The sequence below is a fragment of the Microtus oregoni genome, unplaced genomic scaffold (assembly GCF_018167655.1).
Source record: "Microtus oregoni isolate MIOR12 unplaced genomic scaffold, Mior012 000036F_ref0000092, whole genome shotgun sequence".
NCBI lineage: Eukaryota > Metazoa > Chordata > Mammalia > Rodentia > Cricetidae > Microtus > Microtus oregoni.
The window spans coordinates 4,865,721-4,886,935 of record NW_024543095.1 but is presented as its reverse complement, the minus strand read 5'-3'; the positions used below and the strand labels follow the sequence as shown (position 1 = coordinate 4,886,935).

Sequence of the window (21,215 nt, the reverse complement as noted above, 5' to 3'; positions counted from 1 at the left end):
GTCCTCTAGTTAGTAGGGCTGTTTCAGAAGGGAACAGGAGGTGTGGCCTTGATGGGGAAATTGGGATAGGCTCAGTTTCTCTCCCCTGACTCTCACTGCGTGGGGATTAGGATGTAATCTCTCAGCTCCTGCTCCAATGCCATGCCTGCCTGCCTACTGCTACGCTCCCTGCCATGATGGTCACGGACTACACGAACTAACCATTCAAAACTGTAAGCAAACCCCGGTTAAATTCTTTCTTTTCTAAGTTGCTTTGGCCATGGTTTCATCACAGCAATAGACGAGAAACGTAGACACCACCTTTGCTCCTGCCTAGATACGTATATTTAACAACCTGGAGCTTAGATCTGAAGATAAGAGGGGGTGCATGATAGTTGTCTTTCTGAGCTAAAGTTACCTAGATTGAGACGTTTTCTTGTTCCATCTGTCCTGAAATTTTCACATTTTAATTTTCTTATGGCTGAATAAAATTCAATTGTCTCTATGTACCATATTTTCAACTTGTTTATCGATTTATGGACATCTAGGCAAATTCTATTTCCCTGCTATTATGAAAAGAGATGCAATAAACAGATGTACTGGTTTATCTGCAGAAGGATGTAGAGTCATCTGGGAAATTTCTCAAGAGTGAGACAGCTGAGTCGTATGGTAAATCTATTTTCTATTTTGGAGAAGTTTCCACAATGATTTGCATGGTTGGTTACACCAGTTTACCCTCCCCCCCCAACAGTGGATGTGAATATTTACTTCCCATATTCATCCACTGTTTCAATCAATAAATCAATAAACAAATGTTTCATTTTATATAAAAGTTTGAGAATGTTGGTATTAGACTTCCTTGAAAGTTTGGTAGAATTTGACAATAAATAGGTCTAGCCCTGGGACTTTCTTTGTGGGGAGACTTTTAGTTTTGTTCTTGTTTCCTTTTTTATCACGGGTCTGTTCAGGTTATTTATATCTTCTGACTTTAATGTTGGTAGGCTATATGAGTTTAGACATTTATCCATTTCTTCTAGATTTTCATTTTTTTCAGAATATAAATTTTCAAATAATCCTTGATAATGTGCTCTTATTAGAGTCTGCTGTAACAATATTCTTCTCATCTCTAATTTAGTAACTTGTATCTCTTTTGGTTAGTCTGTCGAGAAGTTGTTCAATTTTAAATTTTAATACCTCCAAAGAAGCAATTCTTTAATTCTATATATGCCCTGGTCTTTATCACAACTTTCTGTCTGCTGTATTTGGGGTAGGCTTCTTCTTGCTATTTAGGAGTCCTGAAGTGTCTCATTGGGTCATTTGATTGAGATCCCTCTGATTTTTTAATGTGAGTGCTTATACTCCTATGAAGGACTTGCCTGTACCCTAGAGATTCTGTTCATTAATGTTCTTATTTTCGTTTGTTCCTGGGGATTTTTAAGTTCCCTCCTGGTTTTCTCAATGATTCATTTTCTATTCAAAAACATACTGTTCAGTCTCTAAGCTTTTGTATATTTTCCAAGGTTAATCTTGATATTAGTTTCTTGTCTTAGTCCACCATGATATAATACATGGTGGGATAATCTTATTTTCATTTTATTTTGTCTATATAATTTATTAAGGCTTGTGTTGTGGCCTATGATGTGGTTAATTTTAGAGATGGTTCTAAGTGTGTCTGAGAAGAACAGTCATTTCTATCGGGTGGGTGGAATGTTCTGTAGATTGATTAGCTCTATTTAATCTATGATGTAGTTTAGCTCTGAGGTCCCTTTGCTGATTATAGTTTGGAAGGCCTATCTAGATATACCAGTGGGATACCCACCCCTCCATTATCACTGTATCTGGACTTATGTGATCATCTATGCCTTTTAGTGTTTGTTTTATGAAAATTGGGGCCTCAAGATTCAGAGCATAAATATCTATAGTAGTTATATCCTTTGCATGAACTGCTTCTTTTATTAACACTCAATGGACCACCCCATTTCTTCTTTCTTCTGACTGGTTTTGGTTTGAGATCGACCTAATCAGATCAGGGAATTGCTCTTCTGTCAGACCATTTGTGGCTTCTATTTGCTTGACAGTTTGCTTTCCAACTCGACTCTCAGTTTCTCCCTAGCTATGTGAGTTTCCTGGAGACCACAGATAATTGAATCATGTATTTCAATCCAGTCCATCAATCTGTTTCTTTTAATTACTGTCTTAAGGCCATTTACACTCAAGGCTATAATTGAGAAGGATTTGCTATTGGTTATGCTTTTGCTGGTTGTTCTGGTTGGTTGGTTGATTGACAGTTCTTTTCTTCCTTTCCTGGTAGTGTTGGACATTTGTTGTGCTGGACATGATTGATTCTTTCCTAGGTCTCCTTTGTTGATCTGTTGCTTTCATAAAATATGTTCTTTCCTGTGTTCTTATGTGTGAAACTGTCTCCTTCCTCTGTGTATAATAATTCTTGAAGATTTTTCTTACAGCTGGCTTAGTTATTATCTTATTTGTTTGTTTAGTGTGTGTATGTTGTATGTGTCTGTGTTCTCTGAGATATTCTTACTTTCTCCATCTGTTTTTAATAAATACTTGTTTTTAGAGTATAACAATTTTGGTTAACAATAATTTCTGTTAAGGATTGAAGTGTATCATTCCATGCTTTTATGGCTTTATGGTTGCTGACATCACATCTGATGTTACTGTGATATTTATGCCTCTGTATGTTGGCGTTTTTCTCTTGTGGTTTCTTTGCTTTGTATTTTTGATATTTTGATTATGATACATCTTGGAGAGATTCTTCTCTGGTCATGACTGTTTGGGGTTTGGAAGACTTCTTCTATTTGGATGTCTCTTTTTCTAGATTCTGGCAATGCTTGGCTAACATTTCATTGACTAGGATGTCTAAGACTTTTAATTTTCTACCATCTCCTTCTGCTATCCTATGTAGACTAGGGTTGTTCTCTTGAGTATGCTGGCATACATTTGGGGTCCAATGATGTACTGTCTCACAATCAAACTCAGAGCTCGCCAGTATGATTAGACTCGCTAGCTCGCTAACTCTGGAGATTCTCTGTCTCTATCATCTCAGGCTGGAATTACAGGAGGGCTTCCATGTCCACCTGCCACTTAGGTGGCCTCTGGGAACCCAAACTCCAGACCTTACACAAACATTTTAATCACTGAGAACTCTCCCAACCCATTTTTTCTTTGATATGCCTGTATGCATCGCTGCCTCGACCTTGTCACCCACTCTTAAGATTCATTCTTTGGCTTGCTCTTGTTTGTTGATGACATTTTCTGATGTGTTGTTTATTTGCTTGATTGGTTCTCTCATTTCCAGAATTTTGTTTGTTCCTTTTGAAGCATCTGAATTTCCTTGGTGAATTTTTTCTTCCATATTTTAAAATTTCCCTTTCAAATTATTGGTTCTTCCAGCCATGCCATATTGGCAACTTCCTTTCTGTGTTTTAAATCAACTTAATAATTTATATTAATTACTTATCTGTTTATTTGGGTCGTCTATTTGGCCTTTAAAAAATTTTTTGATACAACTCTGCAATCTCTCTGTGTGTGTGTGTCTGTGTATATTCTTGTAGTACCCCAGTCAGGCTACCTTTTCCTTCAAACTATGATAGGGGAAGGGGAGTGTGGGCATTAGACACCCCTCAAGCACTTGTACAATGTCTGCGGGGAACGGTTAAACCTCATAAAAATTTTCAAAAGAGGTGATTTTGTAACCACGGCAAGCCATGTCTGTAAATGAGGACACTGGACTTTTGTAAAAGGCAGTGACTTTTGCAAAGATGATGGAGCTAATACTAAATTCAGCCTAACGTAACTCTCCTTGGGACTGTGCAGAACAGCCCAGACAGAGCTCATGAAGACGTAAGTTTGGGTGCGTCAGTGAATAGAAGAGCCAGTCAATCATACGAATATGAAGAACAGGGAGAGGTAGAAACACACGCCCTAGGATCAGCCTTAATCCCTTGCCCCACCCTTCTCCTTTTGGACCAGGATTTCTCTGTCTCTTCTTGATTGACATTTTAGGCTGCACAAGTCTTTGTGGTGAGGGATTGTCCTGAGCTTGGAATATTTAGTCCCATTTCCTGGTCTTAGGAGCAGCAGCAGCAACAGCAACAACTTTTCTACTGATCATGTCACTAACATGTCCCAGACAGCCAAATGACTCATTTTGAAGGGAATTCCACTCCGGCTAACAACTACTGTCTCACAGCCATCGGCATCCCCATTTGTCCTGGACTGAGAAACTCATAGGATTTGGCACGTGAGACACAGCACAGTCTAGGGACAAACTGGGATATCAATCAACTGACAAAAAAATTTGTTTCTTGGTCTTCACTGGGCTGTGCTGGCTGAGGGACATTGTGTCGATGGCGTGACTATCCCGGTAATACTATTTCTCAAGATGCTGCTGTGATGGCTACATCTGACTCAGGCTCTTTTCTTCCTCTCCTGTGGTTTTCCAGGAGCACTGGATGTGTTCTCTTGCAGGCTGGCTGAGTGACTGAGGGACTGCGGGGCTGGGGAAGGACAGAGTGGCTGCTGTGGTGGAGGTGGGGTGGAAGGGAGCATGGGGAGGGGTGGAGCAGGGAGAGCCCATTGGTGTTGCCTGTGTGCGTAGACCTTTACACCAGGAGTTAGGGACACTAACTCCTGAGGGGGAGGTTCAGTTCTATTAATAGACTGTGATTATATTCCATAAGCATTTTTATTTATTTGGTGTTTGAAATTTGTTTGTTTGTTTATTTATTTTTTGAGAGCGCCTCTGATGATTTGACAATGTCTGTGCAAGTCTCAAGCATGTTTTGTCTCAGGATTTGTTCCTATGATGAAGACACTTTTGCAACAAGCGTACATATTTTTGGTTTTCTGCAAGTTTATAAGGCACATCCGAGAGACTATTTGTCTCTCAGCTCTCTGATTTTGGTATCATTTTTATGTTCCTTTTTCCGGGATGAAGATCTGAGTTCTGCAGGGGATAAGTGACAGGCTGTAGTCAGTGGCCAGGGTTTGAGTCTGGACACTGAGTTCTCTGTTTGTGACCTGCATAGTTCACCAGGCCACGAGAGAATGAGTTAAGCATGCCAGTGCCGAGTCTGCATTAGTGTAGGCCGGACTGGAGAAACAGCAAGTGTGGACGGGAAGAGAGTGAATCAGCTCTTATTGGCAGTGACTGACAAAGGCTTCCTTCCCCCTTTCTTCCTGGTAGGGCAAGTGGAAGGAGGATGAAGCAGGTTCCACCAGAGCAGGTGCCCAGAATTCAGACATCTGGTGCCAAGACACAGCCCTCACTAATCTGGGCACACACTTTCCTCTGTGTACTTTGACATAGGAGCAGAGAGGGTGAGCTGCTCTGTGGTGTGCTTGTTTGGTCCTTCCCGGTGGATTATGTAAACCTGTGACTAATGCCAAGAACTGTCCATGTCTGGGGCTGCTTCTTTCCCATTGGCCAACTTTGTTTCATTTTTGCTGGGAGGCGTATCTTCCAAGTCTCACGGCAGTGATATCTGCAAGTACCTCCTGGGAACTCAGTGACTCGACCAGCCAAGATGACTGCAGACGAGTTGGTGTTCTTTGTGAATGGTAAAAAGGTAAGCAGGAGTTGCTTTTTGGTTTGGAGTTTCTGCTGTCCGGGAAGGGACATGTGTCATCTCTCTTACCTGGTCCCTCTGATTTGATCTGGTCTCGTAGTTCAGGAACTTCAGGGCAAGAAGAACACAGGCAAGACACTCAGAGGGCAAAGGAGGGAGGGAGAGGGAGGACAGAAAGGTGTCCACACTATGGTAGTGAACACACTGATTTAGAGGCAGGAAAAGAACAGTCTAGGTGAGGTGGGGAGTCATCAACACCCCTTTATTTCCCCGTTTAAGTAAACCCAGCCTAGTACTTTGATGGCTCTGCTTGCTGAGAGCAGCGGCAAGAATGTGTTTTCACGCTAATGCCAGGCTATACAACACATTATAGCCGTCGATTCTGATGTATCTCGTATTATAGATTTAACAGCTTGAACTGATTTACTGTGTGGGGACATATACTGACACCTTGTGGCCAGCCATCATGATTATTATTTTCATAAAGGAACCCCCCTCAACCATCTCTCAGTTTTGTAAATAAATATTGCAAACCCCTTAAACGTCACCAGTGCAGGAAGATGTAGAAAAAGCGCATGGGGACCACAAATCCCTGGTAGCCTGGGAGTCTTTGCTATGTCTGTGCCTCACTGGGAGAGGAGCCGCAATAAGTGTATTGTCTCCAAGTTCTGTTTACCTCTTCACAAGATACTCACAGCACGTCAGCTCCACACTCGAGAATAAACAAGACTGTAGGAGAAGCCCTATCACGCCCCACCTGTGACTGGCTACAAGGACAGTTTAAACCATTAGTAGGCCAAAGTGTCCCCAAAGAAGAATGATTTTCCTTGCCTTTTTGTTGATACTTTTCTGTTGGTTGGAGAAGCTGAGTAACTTCTGAAGGAATTTGCAAAAAATGAACACGTGCTTCAGAGACTCCCTAAGGACTTAAACTGCCAGGATCTGTTTGGGTAACTAGCCTGGAAACTTTGGGATCCATTTCAACACCAGTACTGTCAAGACTCTTGGATTCAGATTGAGCGATCTCATCGCTAGGTCCCCAGGTCCAAGATCCTCTCTTTGAGATGCTTCTGTTTTTGAGTTGAGCAGCTGGTACCTACCAGAGCTAGGTTGAAATGCCTACGCTGGTGGTAGTAAGGCCCTTGCACCCAATATTTGAAACTTCTTTTGCATTCAGCAGTAACATCATCCAGGTGTAGAAACAGCTACTAAACTATCTTTTTACAATTGCTGTGCACACAAAGACGTTTCCTTTGGAACTTTCATAAATGGTTTTTTTCAGCGAGTTAATAGCGGGATTCAAGGACTCTTAAGGTCATGTCACTCTAGTTTTATTATCTCTTAAGCTGTTGATTTGCACGTGACCCACTGTTCTTGTGAAGGGCCATCAGGCTCTGTGTCTGGGAAGGAGTGTTTTTGAGGTGAACTGACTTGGCTGAAATTGCTTCTCCTTGGGTTTTATTTGCACCACAGTGGAGTGATGTTTAGATTCGTTAGACAGTAGCATCGTGCCAGACCCTTCTATTTCCGAAAGGTTCTGCCCCTGTCATGTTCTCATGTTGAATAGCCAGCCATGCTTGTCGTTTAAAAAGATGTGGGCTCTTGGGAAGCTGCCAGAAGGATGAAGAGGCAATGAAGAGAGTAAGGACAAACGCAGTCGTAATAAACACAAGAGCAAGTGAGGGGGATTGGGGTGAGTAGAGGTGGCTTGAGCAACTTTGGATTAATTTCCTTTTTCAAGATGTTCTGGGCATTGGGCCATAGATATTGTGCAAAGATGTTACCAAAGAAGCTGTAGAAAGATGGTGGCTCATTCTCATCTGGGAGCAGGTGGACAGAGGGCAACATGTCGGATCCAGTTTCTTTTTTCACTGCGTGGGCCCCTTTGTTTAAATTCAAGTTGTCAAGCTTGGAGGCAAGTGCCTTAGCCTCGGAGCCATCTTGCCTGCCCCTCTCTCTATCTCTTTCTTCCAGGATAAATATACTGAATATATATACGAGCACAGATGAAAATATGTATGTAAGCATACAAATAATTTTATATATTTGACAAATATGTATAAATGTATGAAACTTATACTCTTTCTGGACAACTGAGAGTTTCAGATGTCCCATCTCTGTATTTTTATCCTAGGAATAAAGATGTTCTAGTTCTTCGAGACCAACAATTAATTTATGAAATTCAGAAACTGCCACTTTGATATAAAAGCGCTGTGTGTCTCACGCAAATTTATTATAATTTTCCCATTAATGTCATTTATCATCCCCTAGAAGAGTTGGGCTGTGGATGTTAGGGATTTTCCATCTCATCTCATTTAACTTTAAACAGTTCCTGTGTTTCCTTAGTTGTTAGTGACATTGGCATTTCTGAAGAGAACGGGCTAGCTATTCCTTAGGGTGACACTAATTCTGAGCTTTCCCTCACACTGTCTTGTAATTTGGTTCCCAGTCTGCTGTTTGGGCAGGACTACCCCAGAAGTAATGCCTTTTCCTGTGGCATATTCTATCAAGGGATATATCATCGCAGCCTTGCCATTAGTGACCTGGACTTTCAACTCTAGGTTAAGGTGGTGTCCATTAACTCTCTTCCTCAAAAGACAACTCTTTTTTCCTTCATAATTAATAATCTATGGACAGGTACTTTGAGGTCATATAACTATATGGCCATCTCATTCGTCAAGATTTCATGCACTGATCAGCACCATTGTTTATTAACTGGATCAATTATTGTGCCAGTTGTTGGATAGTTATATTTATTAGTATCAGAGGTAGTCGGTCTTCCATCTGTTTATTTATTCACTGATTAATTATCATTTAAAGTTACAGATTTAAGTGTGTATAGTGTGTTATCACCCCTTAGAATCTACCTACCTACCTACCTACCTTCTTCCTTCTTTCCTTGCTTTTTTGAGACAGGGTCTCATTTATGTAGCCTGACTGTCCTGGAACTCACTATGCAGACCAGGCTGGCCTGCCACTACCCCCACCATCATTATTTCTTTTAAAGTTCAAATTCCCAGAGAAATCTATTCACTCATTTTTTTCTTTAATTTTTTTATCACTGCATTGTATGCATTTATTCTCTGTGTGCGTGTATGAGAGAGAGAGAGAGAGAGAGAGAGAGAGAGAGAGAGAGGATATGAATGGATCAAGCTTGGCATCCAGCCTTGCGGCAGGCCCCTTTACCACCTAAGCCATGCTGCTGGCCCATCGACCACAGTTTTTATAAAGCTGCTTCCTCACAGTGCAGCTTGTGTCCACTGTCACTGCAATGCCCACAGACTCAGTTTCAGGAAGGAAGGATTTGTTTCAACTTGTGGTTTCAGAGAACTTAGACTACACAGGCAGACCATCATGGCAAACAGTTATCTACAGCATAACATGAAATAAGAGCCAAAGGCTGGGGATAGTCTTTAAAACCTCCCCCCTCCCCCCATGACCTTCCAGTTACCCTAGCTCCATCATGTCATCTGGGTGGTAACAAGTGCTCCAAACATCACCCTGCAGGAAACCTTTCAGTTTCAATCTGCGTGACACCTGCCAAAGGTTTTTCCCCTGGGCTTTCAGTTTTTAAGAGTGTTCCATGGGGCACACTGCAGCAAGCTCTGAGCCACACCTCAGAAGTAGCCTGGTCAGCCATTCTTTGTAGATATTCAAGGAAGTGTAGGCCTACAGCTGTGGTGATGTAGAAAGCCTTGAACAGGGGAGCATATGATGTCTTCCAACAAGTCAAGATGTGTGAGAAAGAGGGAGACGTGGTCAAGGCATGGGACTGGGAGAGAAGAGAGGGATTTTTCAATCCAATCAGATCAGGTTGCTAGGGAAGTAGGAGGCAGGACAATTAAAATGGAAGACCGAGGATATATTTAAAAGGATCTTGAGGGACACTAAGAAGCTTACCTTGAATTTATAGGTAGTCACAGCAGGTGTGTATGTGTGTGTGTGTGTGTGTGTGTGTGTGTGTGTATGTATGTCTAGTGTGATGTATTATAGGAGCAACATGGAGAAAACTAACATGCTTAAAGTCACTGATACCCACCAGAAGGGTGATAAAGATCAATTTTATTTGCATTCATGATTTCTTCCCCAAGAAAAGGGGCTTCACCTCATGTAGACTTAATAACCAGGATGTATTGAGCAAGCTGGACTCCTGGGGTGTTATCATAAAAGAAAGAGAAGTTTCAAAAAACATTAATTTTAAACTTAAAATGTTTTACAAGTGTGTATTATGCATTGATGATATTACTCATATCCCCACCCTCTACTTCCTTCCCTCCTCGCTCCTGTCTGTTCCCTTTTCCCCACATAGTTTCACTTCTACAGTCATGCCCTACACTTAACTTTTATGGGTAAGTAAAGTCTATGGATTCCAAACGAGAGAACAGAATATTTGTCTAAGAATTCTAATTTCTGTCTCCCACTTTTCTTTAAACCCCATTGAAGGGGAAATCCTGAAGTTTCAGAAATGTATTATTTGGAGCCAATCCAAAAATACTGCTCTTGGGCTGAAGTGATGGCTGTGTAGGTAAGAACCCTGTAAGCATGAGAACTTGAGTCTGAACCCACAGCTTCCATAAAAATGGCCAGGGCTGGTTGCACATGCCAGCATTGGGGGTTGGAGCCAGGCAGACCCCAAGAGCTCATGGACCCAGTGAGAGATCCTGTCTGCAGACAGTAGGACTGAAACAGTAGACGGTGACACCTGATGACCTACTGTGATCTCTCTCTCTCTCTGTACATGCACCACACACTGCCTACATATATACCACACACTACATGACACGCATATGTGCATGCACAATTTTATTTTCCAGTAAAGTTTCCCCAAACAGTTTCAACTTAGAATGATGCTGTGAGACAGCAAGGAAGATTTCACTTCACTGGCTTTGTTTTAAGGCGACTTTTCAACTGTTCAGAGCGAACCCTTTGAATGAATTTAAGGGTTCTTCAGAGACCACTGCAGGGGAACATTTGCTCACACACCCCATGGTATTAGTGATGTACATTTCTTAGGCCCTCTGCTCTCTCTCTCAGCTTCCAACATGGCTGGTCCACTGTATAAAGAAGCCTCCTATTAGTGGTTCCATCACTTTCTCTAGGCAATCCTCCTGAGACTGGTTTAAACACACTCAAGTCAATCCTGTCTACATTATGGATGTCTGTAGTACGTTCATTGCTATCAAAATTCTTGGACCTACTAGATTCTGGCAATGTGAACCAATACTTGCTCTTCTTCCTTTTTTAAAGCTCAAGTTTTAAAACCCATCAGTTTTAGTTAACAACACTATGTTAGGCCTCCCTTTAGCTGTGGTATGCCAGACTATTCAATGTCCTATGCTGCCCTGAACCTGCAGGAATAAGGGTCCTTTATGGTGATGTATCGTGTGGGAGGACCAGGGATAAGAAAGAGAGAGAACAAGAAACAAAGAAGACAAAAGCAATAGCTGGGACCAGGACGTCTTGCACAAGCTGATGATTCACATCAAGCAAATTTGTTAAGAAGTAAAACATCATATATTCGATTTGTAGGGGGGAAACGTGGCCAAGGCCAGCAGAAAGCTAAGTCAGGCAGTGCTGCCAAAGAGAACCTGCGATTCCTCAGACGCAGCTGTCGTAGAACTGATAACCAGAGTTCAGGTTCCCAGAAGCCACAACCTTGCCTCTTCTGAGAAGACACTGGCTCCAGCCCTAGACTGGCCTTGCCAAGTCCACTCCTGGACAAGAACACAGAACTAAGGTTCTCTTTGTTCTATCAGGGCCTCTGAGAAAGACTTGAGTTGGTCTGGCTGTTGACACTATACAGCAAAGGAGGAACAGTGGATTTATGTATGGTACAGAGGCTGTCCCTTCTCTTAGCTTGAGGTGTGAGGCGGATATTTCCTTCCCTTCCCTTGGAGAAACACTAAGGACCCATAGCACAGTTCTCTTAAAGAAGCTCTTATCATAAATTCTTTGCCTTTAAGTGTGGGGAGGACTGAAATGGGCTCTCGCAGCTCCTCTGAAGGCTCACATCTGGGGAGAGCATCTCACATGGCAGGCGAACTTTTCTACCTTACTGAACATGCGGATGGGTTTTGACCTGAGGTGGATCCTCCATGCAAGCGTAACCGTGTCGCTACTGTGGTAGCTCGCTGCACACGACGCTTCGCTGTGAGCACGGACTACATAAGCAGCTGTCTCTCATCACATATGGAGTCTGAGCAGGCATGCTCGAGGAAACCAAGTCAGGGTCTGCATGTGGAAAGCTCCAGACGCCCCTAGTATTTGTAGCTGGGATGAGGCAGGAGAAATGTGATGATATTGCCTTAGTTGGAGGAGACTCTGCCGTGCTCTTGCCAGCATAGAACCTGGACGCTCCGTGGTGTGCCCAGGTGGCATTCGAGGACTTGAGGGCAGGATCATGATCATGTCTTAGAGCTCATCTCTTCATTGCTTGAAATTGTCAAGTAATTGTCTGTCCAGTATGTACCCATCCACTCTACGTGTTTGGGCGTGAGATTTGGAAGGGAGAAAGTCAACTGTAATGAATGGGTAGGCGATTTCTTGATGTGTTTTGTTTTCTTTCCTTTTCCTGGTAGGTGGTGGAGAAAAATGCAGATCCTGAAACAACACTTCTGGTCTACCTGAGAAGGAAGCGTATCCTGGTTCTGCGGTGGGAATGGGGCTGAGGGGATGATGACACTGTTCTCTGAGGCTTACATGGTTTCCCAGTGGCCAGGGGGTGCCCTTGGAGGAGTCTGGGCAGCTGCAGTAATCAAGAGCTGGGAGAGCCTGAACAGTCTCCTTGCCTCCCTAGACCATAACCTCCCAGTTCTCACATGAGAGGACAGGTAGGGTGTTCGTTCACGTTTCTTCAGTGAAGAGTTTAGTAATTCCAGGATTTGGTTCTGGGACCCAGAAGGCCCTTCCTCATCCACCCCTGTGAGTTTCATGGTCATTCCCCTTGGGAGCAGTAGGCTCGTCTTCAATTGACATTTGCTTAGCACATAGAAGACTACCCAAGATCCTCTCTGGCTCCATCGAGGTCCAGAGATATGAGGGAAGGGGTTTCTATTTCCTTTTCTTGCATTGCTGGGCATTGAACCTACTTCCACATACTAGGTAAGTTCTATGTTACTGGGTGTTCCCAGACAATGGTTTTATACTGGGAAAGAATGATTGCCGTGGGAACTGTGTAAGGTCCCAACTGCTTAATGGCAGGCTTTAGAGACATCGTGGGCAGAGACTCCTTAGAGCAGTGGTTCTCACCCTTCTTAGCGCTGCGATCCTTTAATGCAGCTTCTCAGATTGTGGTGACACCCCCACCATGAAATTATTTTTATCACTATATTCTAACTAATTTTTCTACTGCTATGAATTGTAATGTAAATATCTAGTATACAGGATACCTGAAGTGACACCTGAGAAGGTTTTGTTTGACCAACCCCCATAGTGGTGGAGATGTGTGTTCTGGGTTGCTGGTCTTCATCCGTTGGGGGAAAGGCTTCTGTAGGATCTCTCAGGTGATTAAAGTATTCTAGGACCCTGGATAGCAGAAAATATAGGTGCTGATATTTAGTGAACACTTACTATGTGCAGACAAAGTTCAGAGTAGTTTGTACAGGTGATCTCACATAATCCTCTCAGAGATTACATGGACGTGTAACCTTACTCCGCTTCTGAGAGGAAGTGAGGCCTACACAGATTAAGGAGCCTGCTTTTCACTGAGTATATTCCGGGCAGGTTCTGGCAGACCCTGGATGGAAGCCTAGGGCCGTGTGCTTTACTTCTCACCCAGGATGGAACGGCTCCAGGGGCTGTTGTCAGGACTACGTTCATTTTGACATCTGTTCATAGTGGATTCCTCCCACTCCCAGAGCTATGCCTGCGGCTCCTTTGAGTGAACTGTTTTCTCAGTCCTCACAGAAGTGAGTCCAGAATCAAGGCTTTGACTTTAGTTCACGCTCTTCCTATCAGGCAGCATGGCAGACAACTTGGTATAGGTATAATTGAAGGCTCAGAATGGTGGCTCTTCTGTGGCAGAGGGTTCGGTGGCTCGGCAAAGGGGACGCCATCTCCAGTCCAGCTCCACGAGGAGGTTGTTGAGATGGATTTCAGTGCACTGAAAACAAAGCTAATTTGAGTTCCTAGTTTCAGTTTAGGTTTCGCAAACCTGAGGGCCCCAGAAACTCCTAATCACGCTGGACTGATTTGAAGAGCAAAGCTCAAATGGAATTTAGAACGGAGAGTTGCCGTGTAAAGGATAAAGTCCTTTTCTTTATTGCGGTCTGGGTTGGTAGTTAATTTGTGAGAGAGAAATGTTCCTAGCCTTGCTTCAAATCTGGGGTTTCTAGAAAGATGCCAAGGCTAGAAGACAAAGAGCACAGAGCCACCTTCTCAGGGCAAACACTTCCCAGGTGGATCAGCTTTAAATACCAGCACATACCTTACTTAATGAGAACAAACAAGCGAACAAAGAAACTTCAGTTCTTAGGACGTCTCTTTGGCTTAGAGAGAAGTAGCAAGAGGAAGAGAGGATTACACAAGTCTGGCGTCAGGAGACTTCTGAGTCAGGGGACTGGAACATGCAAGATGACACTCTGCGCTCATACCACAGTGTGGGTCTCCGCTTGCTTTTGCCTCGCATGTTAATCTGCAGAGAAGTAGTAGCTCTTGCCTGTTAAGCAAACTGCTGAGAGCAAACAAGAGCTTTTGAGTGTAAGGTGCGATACTGCTGCTCCTCGTGAATCTTATCTTGACAACGGAGGAAGGGCCAGCTGCTAATAGCCATCCGTGTCCCCCACCTTCAGAAGAGATGCGAGGGGCTAGGGACTGACAGAAGCTCAGCAAAGAGGCTTCTGTGCTTCGAGGAAGGTGGCCACATGACTGCTGTGGGTTTGGAATAGCGGACTGGTTAGCTAGGTCATAGATTATCTTTCCACAGTATGTCTAAGAACTGGCTGGATCCGTTATCGGTTCCCGATCTTTAAAACTCTTGATTTTTCACTTGTATATATTTTGCGAGAGATTCAAAAGCCTAGTCCAGCTTTGGCTTTGGTTTCTGGGACTTTATTGGCTTGAAAATTTCAGGGCAAAATCCAGAACTTGGTGTGTCCCAGAATGTATCACTGCCTGGCTGAGGTACTTCACCACTCAGACACACCGTATGCTCAGGCTTAGAGGTTCATGACCCTCTTGCTCAGACCCTGGGGGAACCCTGACCCTGGAACTTGTGTCCTGGATGGTGCTACGTGGGTTCTGGCTCACCTGTGCAGTGGAGGTGATCTGTTCTCACATCTGTAGGACACAGTCCTGCCCCACGGAGTGAGGGGATTGTGGTTATGCTCCTTCCTGGGTCAAGGACGTCTGCCTGTGAGGCTCTGCCCGGCATTCCTGTCCATCTGTGGAGTCCTTTCTCAGAATTTGCATCCTTAACAAACGGCTGCTCAGTGGGGCTGTGCGGCACCAAGCTTGGCTGTGGAGAAGGGGGCTGCGGGGCGTGCACAGTGATGATCTCTAAGTATGACCGTCTTCAGAACAAGATCATGTATCCTTTGCCTGCTGCCTAGTGGTCCATGGGAGAGGGTCGGATGTAGTGAGTGAGTGTGTGAGTCGACTCCAATCGTCACAAGGAGTACTGAATGATGTCTTATGGGGTATCTTTCCTGGCTGATGAAGAGGGACCAAACAATGACCATTCTGCAATCCAGGCTAATATGCCATCCTATAAAATCTTTTTCTGACCTTCTATAGTATGTCCCCGATTTCCTCCCCAGTTTCCTTTGCCACCAAGGACCTAATACTGCTCAAAAATGATATGAAGAACTCATGGCCTAGGTCTACTTGTTTCCTGATCTTGCTATAAACTGTTTCCTGTACTGCATGTCCTCTCATCCAGGACTTTCTACCTGAAAATACTGGGCCCAAACAGCATCTCCTCTACAGAATGCTCCTTGATTCCCCAAGGTTGAATTAGATCCTCTGTACCGATACAGGTTTCTTAGTGAGCTCAGCACAGTCCCCTGGACCATTTGCTGTCAGACGTTTACACTGCATCTTCATACCCACTTCTAGTCTCCCATGCTGTCTGCAAGCTGTTGCAGGGTCGGGATTTCATCTCATCCACCCCTACTCCCTCAGCCCCCAGCAAAAAGCTGGCATATTGATGGCATTAGAAACCGATGTTGGCTATTTTCATGAAACAGTGAGGCTCAGTCTCAGCCGGAATAGAGCCCCTTTTGTTCCTGTCTCAAGGTCTTAGATGGAGAGGGCAATGGCGACAATAGCAGACACAAGAACAAGGCATAGAGCAGAGAGACATAGAATGTCTCCAGGTCTGATCATGGCCTGCGCTGCTCTGACGACCTCAGTTGCAATGACATGACCTTAATCTGTGATTCTAGTCACTTTTCTGTCAACGCCTGCTTGGCCCCCATCTGCTCCTTGCATCATGTTGCTGTGACAACCGTGGAAGGCATAGGAAACACCCAGAAGCTGCATCCTGTACAGGTGAGTGTGGTGGTGAATGTGAAGCCAGAACATCTCACAGGGAGGCCTCGGCCAAGTCTGCAGCTTTGCCCTGGGTTGTTGGCACAAACTTCACTGCTTGAGCAAAGGAGGTTGATCCTGGGCTCCCTCCAAACCCAAGGCTCCTCATCACCAGGGTCGGGATGATATAACATTGCATGACCCAAGGGAACAACAAAATCAGCTGAAAATCCAGAAGCATACTTGCGCCAGACCCGGAAAGGCAGGGAAGGACACCTTGCCCTTGGATATGGTTTGACAACCACAGTCTCCTGGATTCCTGATAATAAGCCCAGGTACCCCTAGGATGGGGTGCTAATTCCAGTTGCATCACTCACCTCCCGCCCATGGACAATACAATGTTGAATTTACAAACTTTACACATTGCTGGTGTAAAAATGCCCAATAGAAGCAACATGAAGAAGGAAGAACTTATTGGGGGTTCTCACTACCGTAGTAGGGGAGACATGGTGGTAGGGGCTTGAGGCACTGGGCATGGTGCATCATAGATAGGAAGCAGAGAGCAATGGGAGGCTCATGTCCAGCCAGCTTCCCCTTCTATTTAGTCCTAGATTCTGCCATTTCCCTACTTCAACCTAATCTAGAGAAGCTCCCTCAGCCTTGATCAGAGGCAAACCTAATCTAGATGATCCCTTCCAGGATAAACCCGGAGGCTCATTTCCTATTTGATTATAGGTCCTATCAAGTTATTAATCAGTATTAACCACCAGCTATGGACTGCCAGATCTTCACTCTCTTGAGAACAAAGGATAAGATAAAAAAGAGGGCTGGGTATGCGACTCAGGTGACAGAGTACTTGCCTGCTATGCCCGGAGCTCTGGATTGGCTCCCCAGCATCATATAAATTGGGTATGGCACATGACTCACTTGTAATCCCAGCACTTGGAAAGCAGCAGGAGAATCAGAAGTTCAAGGTTAACTACAGCTACAGCAATTTTAAGGCCAGGTATACAAACTTAGAAATGCCCGACTGGGGTTTTCCCCTTTGCGGAGCTAGACCACTTGGCAATAGTTTGAAGGCAGGGACAGTGAGGGATCTCTGTACAAATCTGGGGGTTTGAAGGGAGAATTTGGATGCTCTTAGGTCAAGTAGAAACAGGTGGGAGCAGAGAACAGTGGGCAGATTATTATCCCCCCACTGGGGTAACTAAGGCCGGAGTTCTTTGGAAAATTGCAACCAGAGATTGTTCCAGTGTTAAACCCGCACCTTAGTCCTCTCCTTTGGGAGGGTCATATCTTCCATGGTCTCCCTCTATGACATCAGGCTCAGGGGCCTCCAGATGAGCAAACAGGTTCTGTTCCACAGGAGGAGCCTCTAATCCAGTGTGAGGTCAGAGTAGGGCGAGGCTGTTTCTTAGGCAGGAAAAGGCGACACCCCCTAAACCTGCCCAACCTGCGGGAAGTGTGAGCTTAATTTGGGCCTGTCATAGTCTTCGTAGCTAAACGAAAAATGAATAGTTTCAATACAGGTTTTTGTGCCCTCCCTTCCAGCCGCACGAAGTCCTGTTCTTGGCGTTCTTATTTTAATATCTATAAAAACGACAGGGCCAGATTCTACTCCTGGTCTGTTTGTTTTTCTTGGTTTCTGACTTTCTCATGTTTCCTCCCGGCTTCCATTGGTATCACATGACTCCATGGCTCAGCCATAGACTGCTACAGTGTCCAGGCTGAGGCCCCAGTCCCGCCCTTCTCCGCAGGCGGTGCACACATTTGACTTTCAGCTTTGGCAGCTCCTCAGAAAGTTAGACTCAGTCCCAATTGCCTACTTGACAACACTGTGTAAATGTCTGATCTCAACTTCATCAGGAATCTATTTTGCCCATAATGTCTTCCTTCTTGGGTGCTGCTCTAACCTGAGCCAATGGCAAAGCAATCCACGCTATTTTTCAAGATAAGGATCTAGGAGTAAACGTTGATTCTTTCATGTACTACACCCCATCCATCTAGAAGTGTGGTCCATTCTCCAGCCCAAGCCATCGGTGACATTTCCCCCCATCTGTTTTTACTCTTGCTGAGCAAAACGCGGCCCACACCATCATCTGTTTGGTCGGCTGTACCATATCCCAACGCCCCGTCTCCGTGCTTGCTCTGAGAATGCAGTTTCCATCCAGCGGCCCAGCGTAATTTTTTTTTTTTTTTTTTGTCAAACCATGAATCACACCACCGCTCTCTGAAATCTCCCAAGGCTTCCCCATCACACGGAGAGAGTCCCTTATCCTGCCCTGGCCTGGGAGGAGCTGCTTTCCCCGCCAAGGTGTTTATCACCAGCAGGTTCCGCCCATATTTTCTCAGCATTTCTGGCACCCCACGCTCGTTCTGTGTGGGGCCTTCTTGCTGACTGTTCTTTTTCCCTGATAAGCCAGACTGCGAAGATACTTTCTAGAGAGGCCTTTTCTGACCAGGCTCAGTAGATACCAGTCTCTCTGGACCACGTCATCTTGTACAAATTTTCTACACCACATGGTATTTTTCTTACTCCATTTTTTTTAAAATCAGCATTACCCTGTTACAGAATGGACTTCGTGTACACTCTCTTCTTTGTTTATAGGACTTTTCCATGCCTAGTGTATGCTAGGTTCATAGTCTGCGTTCACAAAATTAATGAATTGACTGTGGCTATAGGCGTTATAGCTTCTGTGAGTTTTACTTGAGTACCAAGAGAGATTCTCAAGAGGCAGAAAAAGGAGAAAGTCATGCGGATGAGGAAAATGACTTTGTAGTCAAAACCTACCAGTTTTGGGTGGAAATTTTGTGATTCCCGTGCAGAGAGTAAACTCAGTTTAGCTCATGTTCCAACTCTCATGTTCTTACTGTGCCCAGAGGGTACCTTCACTCAACAACCCAGAAATGTACTGGTGGGGAGGACACACTCTGGTCCCTCAGGAGTGGTGCTTGAATTTCACAGCAGGCTCGTGTAGCCAAAATAATACAGCACAGTGCTTCTATTAAAGATGCGTGAACCTGGGTAAATTCCAAAGTCCCCTGAGTGAGAACAGCCCCTGCTCCCTGAAGGGACGTGTCCACTAATAGCCAACATTGATGGATGCCTACAGAATGCCAAGTACAAGGTCAGGAGTTTCATGTAGTCCTTGTGTTTGTAGTCCAGCTGTTTGAGAGGCTGTGGCAGTAGGACCTCAAGTTCAAGGCCTGCCTACACTCCACAGTGAGACACTACTACAGACAAACAGTAGAAAAAGGGCTGTTGACAGTGTCCTGTGATGGGAGACCCAGCCTAACACGTTCAAAGTTCTAGGGTCAGTCACCAGTAAACAACAGAAAGAAAGGGGAGAATAAAGGAAAGAATGGAAAGAGTTTTCTATGTGTCCTGGTTTTAAATCCTTGGCTGTACGTCATGGGTTGAGGAACCTGTACCTCAGAGGGGTTTGGTAACCTGATGGTGACCCCCCACAGCTTTAGGTGAATTGCAGTGGAGCTGCAGTGAGGGGTTCCTGATAACACAACCATGAGGCATCTGTCTTTTTTTTTTTAATCTGTTTTTTTTTTCTTTTTAAGGAAAGAATTGCCAAAAGCCATGGTTCCCAGTGTGGGTTCTGCACCCCTGGTATTGTCATGAGCATGTACACACTGCTCCGAAACCAGCCTGAGCCCACCATTGAGGAGATCGAGAATGCCTTCCAAGGTGTGAACCTTCAGGCACAGCCCTGGGAGTGGGATGGGACATGGGTCCTGAACACGTCAACATGGTGACAGTCAAGAATGGGCAGGGAATGCCAGGTGTTGCTCTTTGGAAAGCTCTGGCTGACAAAACATGGTAGCCAAGATCTTCTCCTGGTTATCCATGTTGGTTCTTACTTCGTGGGATGTCTGCATCCTATCCTTCATGGGGCAACCATGTCCCAGGACAGCTATCATGGAGGACTATTGACAATTGGGAAACAGACTAGATCAGTGCTTCTCAGCCTCCCTAATGCCGCAACCCTTTCCTACCGTTCCTCATGTTGTACTGACCACAACCAAAAAATTATTTTCATTGTTACTTTGTAACTGTAATTTTGCTACTGTTAGGGACTGTAATATAAATATTTTTGGAGACAGAGGCTTACCGAAGGGGTCGTGACCCACAGGTTGAGAACAACTGGCCTAGATACTCATAAAACGCGGTTTGTTCACTTGCTCTTTCTCAGGGTGATTGACAGGAAGAAGAAAAAGTCACAGTAGTTGTTGCCTTCCTGTTTGGTCTCTTGTGAGTGAATCAAATCTCTCTAGAGAACTGAGTCCAGAAGGTTCCCCATTCATTCAGCACTCCAGTCAATCATCTGTTCAAACTTTATTTGAGTCCTGTTACACACTATCTGGAGTGTAAGGGGCACAGGATAAACGATGGGAGTCCTTCCTTCAGGGATTTCCATTCTAAAGTGGAAGCCTATTGGTGATATAGTTTGGGAGACACGCTGAGAAGGTGAGCAGACACCCTGGGAAGGCCAGTGTGGACTTGGTCTGGGCATTCCGGAAGAGCATCAGAGTAGGTGTTTTGAGGAACAGAACCTTCTAGGCAGGAGATATAGAGTGTCAAAGGTCATGCCCCTCACCACTTGGAGAGAGCAATGACACTTCAACTTTCCCCTTGGCCTGCAGGAAACCTCTGCCGCTGTACAGGCTACAGACCCATCCTCCAGGGATTCCGGACCTTCGCCAGGGTAAGTGGGACCCTGCCCTAAAGCAGGAACTCGCAGAGAGCCCAATTGGGAAGGATGCCAAGGACTTCAGGTCTATAAGGAAGGAGGATGAGGCAAGTCAGTGAGTGAGTCCTCCAGCTGGGACATGTGCTAGGGCAAACAGATGCTGCTATCTTATTCATAGTGTGGGATTTCCCGCTGGGAAGGCGTGTAACTCAGATTCTTGGGAAGGTGCACACTGCCCAAGTGCTACCTTCCCATAATGCCTCGAGGCTTGGCCACTTTCCCTGGAGACTGGCAGGCTCTGCCTGCACAGGTGCCAAATGTGGTATTTAAAAGCATCCCTGCCTGGCTCAGCTTGGCCCCCTCCTCCTTCCCTTTCTTAGCTGCTGTCACAGTTGGCACTCTGCTGGCCTCGTGAAGCTGATAATTAGATCTCCAGACAGTTCGCGAACCCCCGCGGAGTTCATAAACCTCTTGT

General features: G+C 44.8%; 1 protein-coding gene across 1 annotated transcript in view; it reads left to right on the top strand.

Annotated features, from left to right (window-relative positions):
- Positions 1-5,292: 5,292 nt before the first annotated feature.
- Positions 5,293-21,215, top strand: part of Xdh (xanthine dehydrogenase) — a 64,095-nt gene continuing 48,172 nt past the window's right edge. Inside the window, exons 1-6 of the mRNA XM_041631042.1 lie at positions 5,293-5,570; positions 12,149-12,206; positions 15,000-15,096; positions 15,953-16,058; positions 19,611-19,737; positions 20,694-20,755. Of these exons, the coding sequence (XP_041486976.1) occupies positions 5,529-5,570; positions 12,149-12,206; positions 15,000-15,096; positions 15,953-16,058; positions 19,611-19,737; positions 20,694-20,755 (492 nt within the window). The 5' untranslated portion in view covers positions 5,293-5,528. The remainder of the gene's footprint in view (positions 5,571-12,148; positions 12,207-14,999; positions 15,097-15,952; positions 16,059-19,610; positions 19,738-20,693; positions 20,756-21,215) is intronic.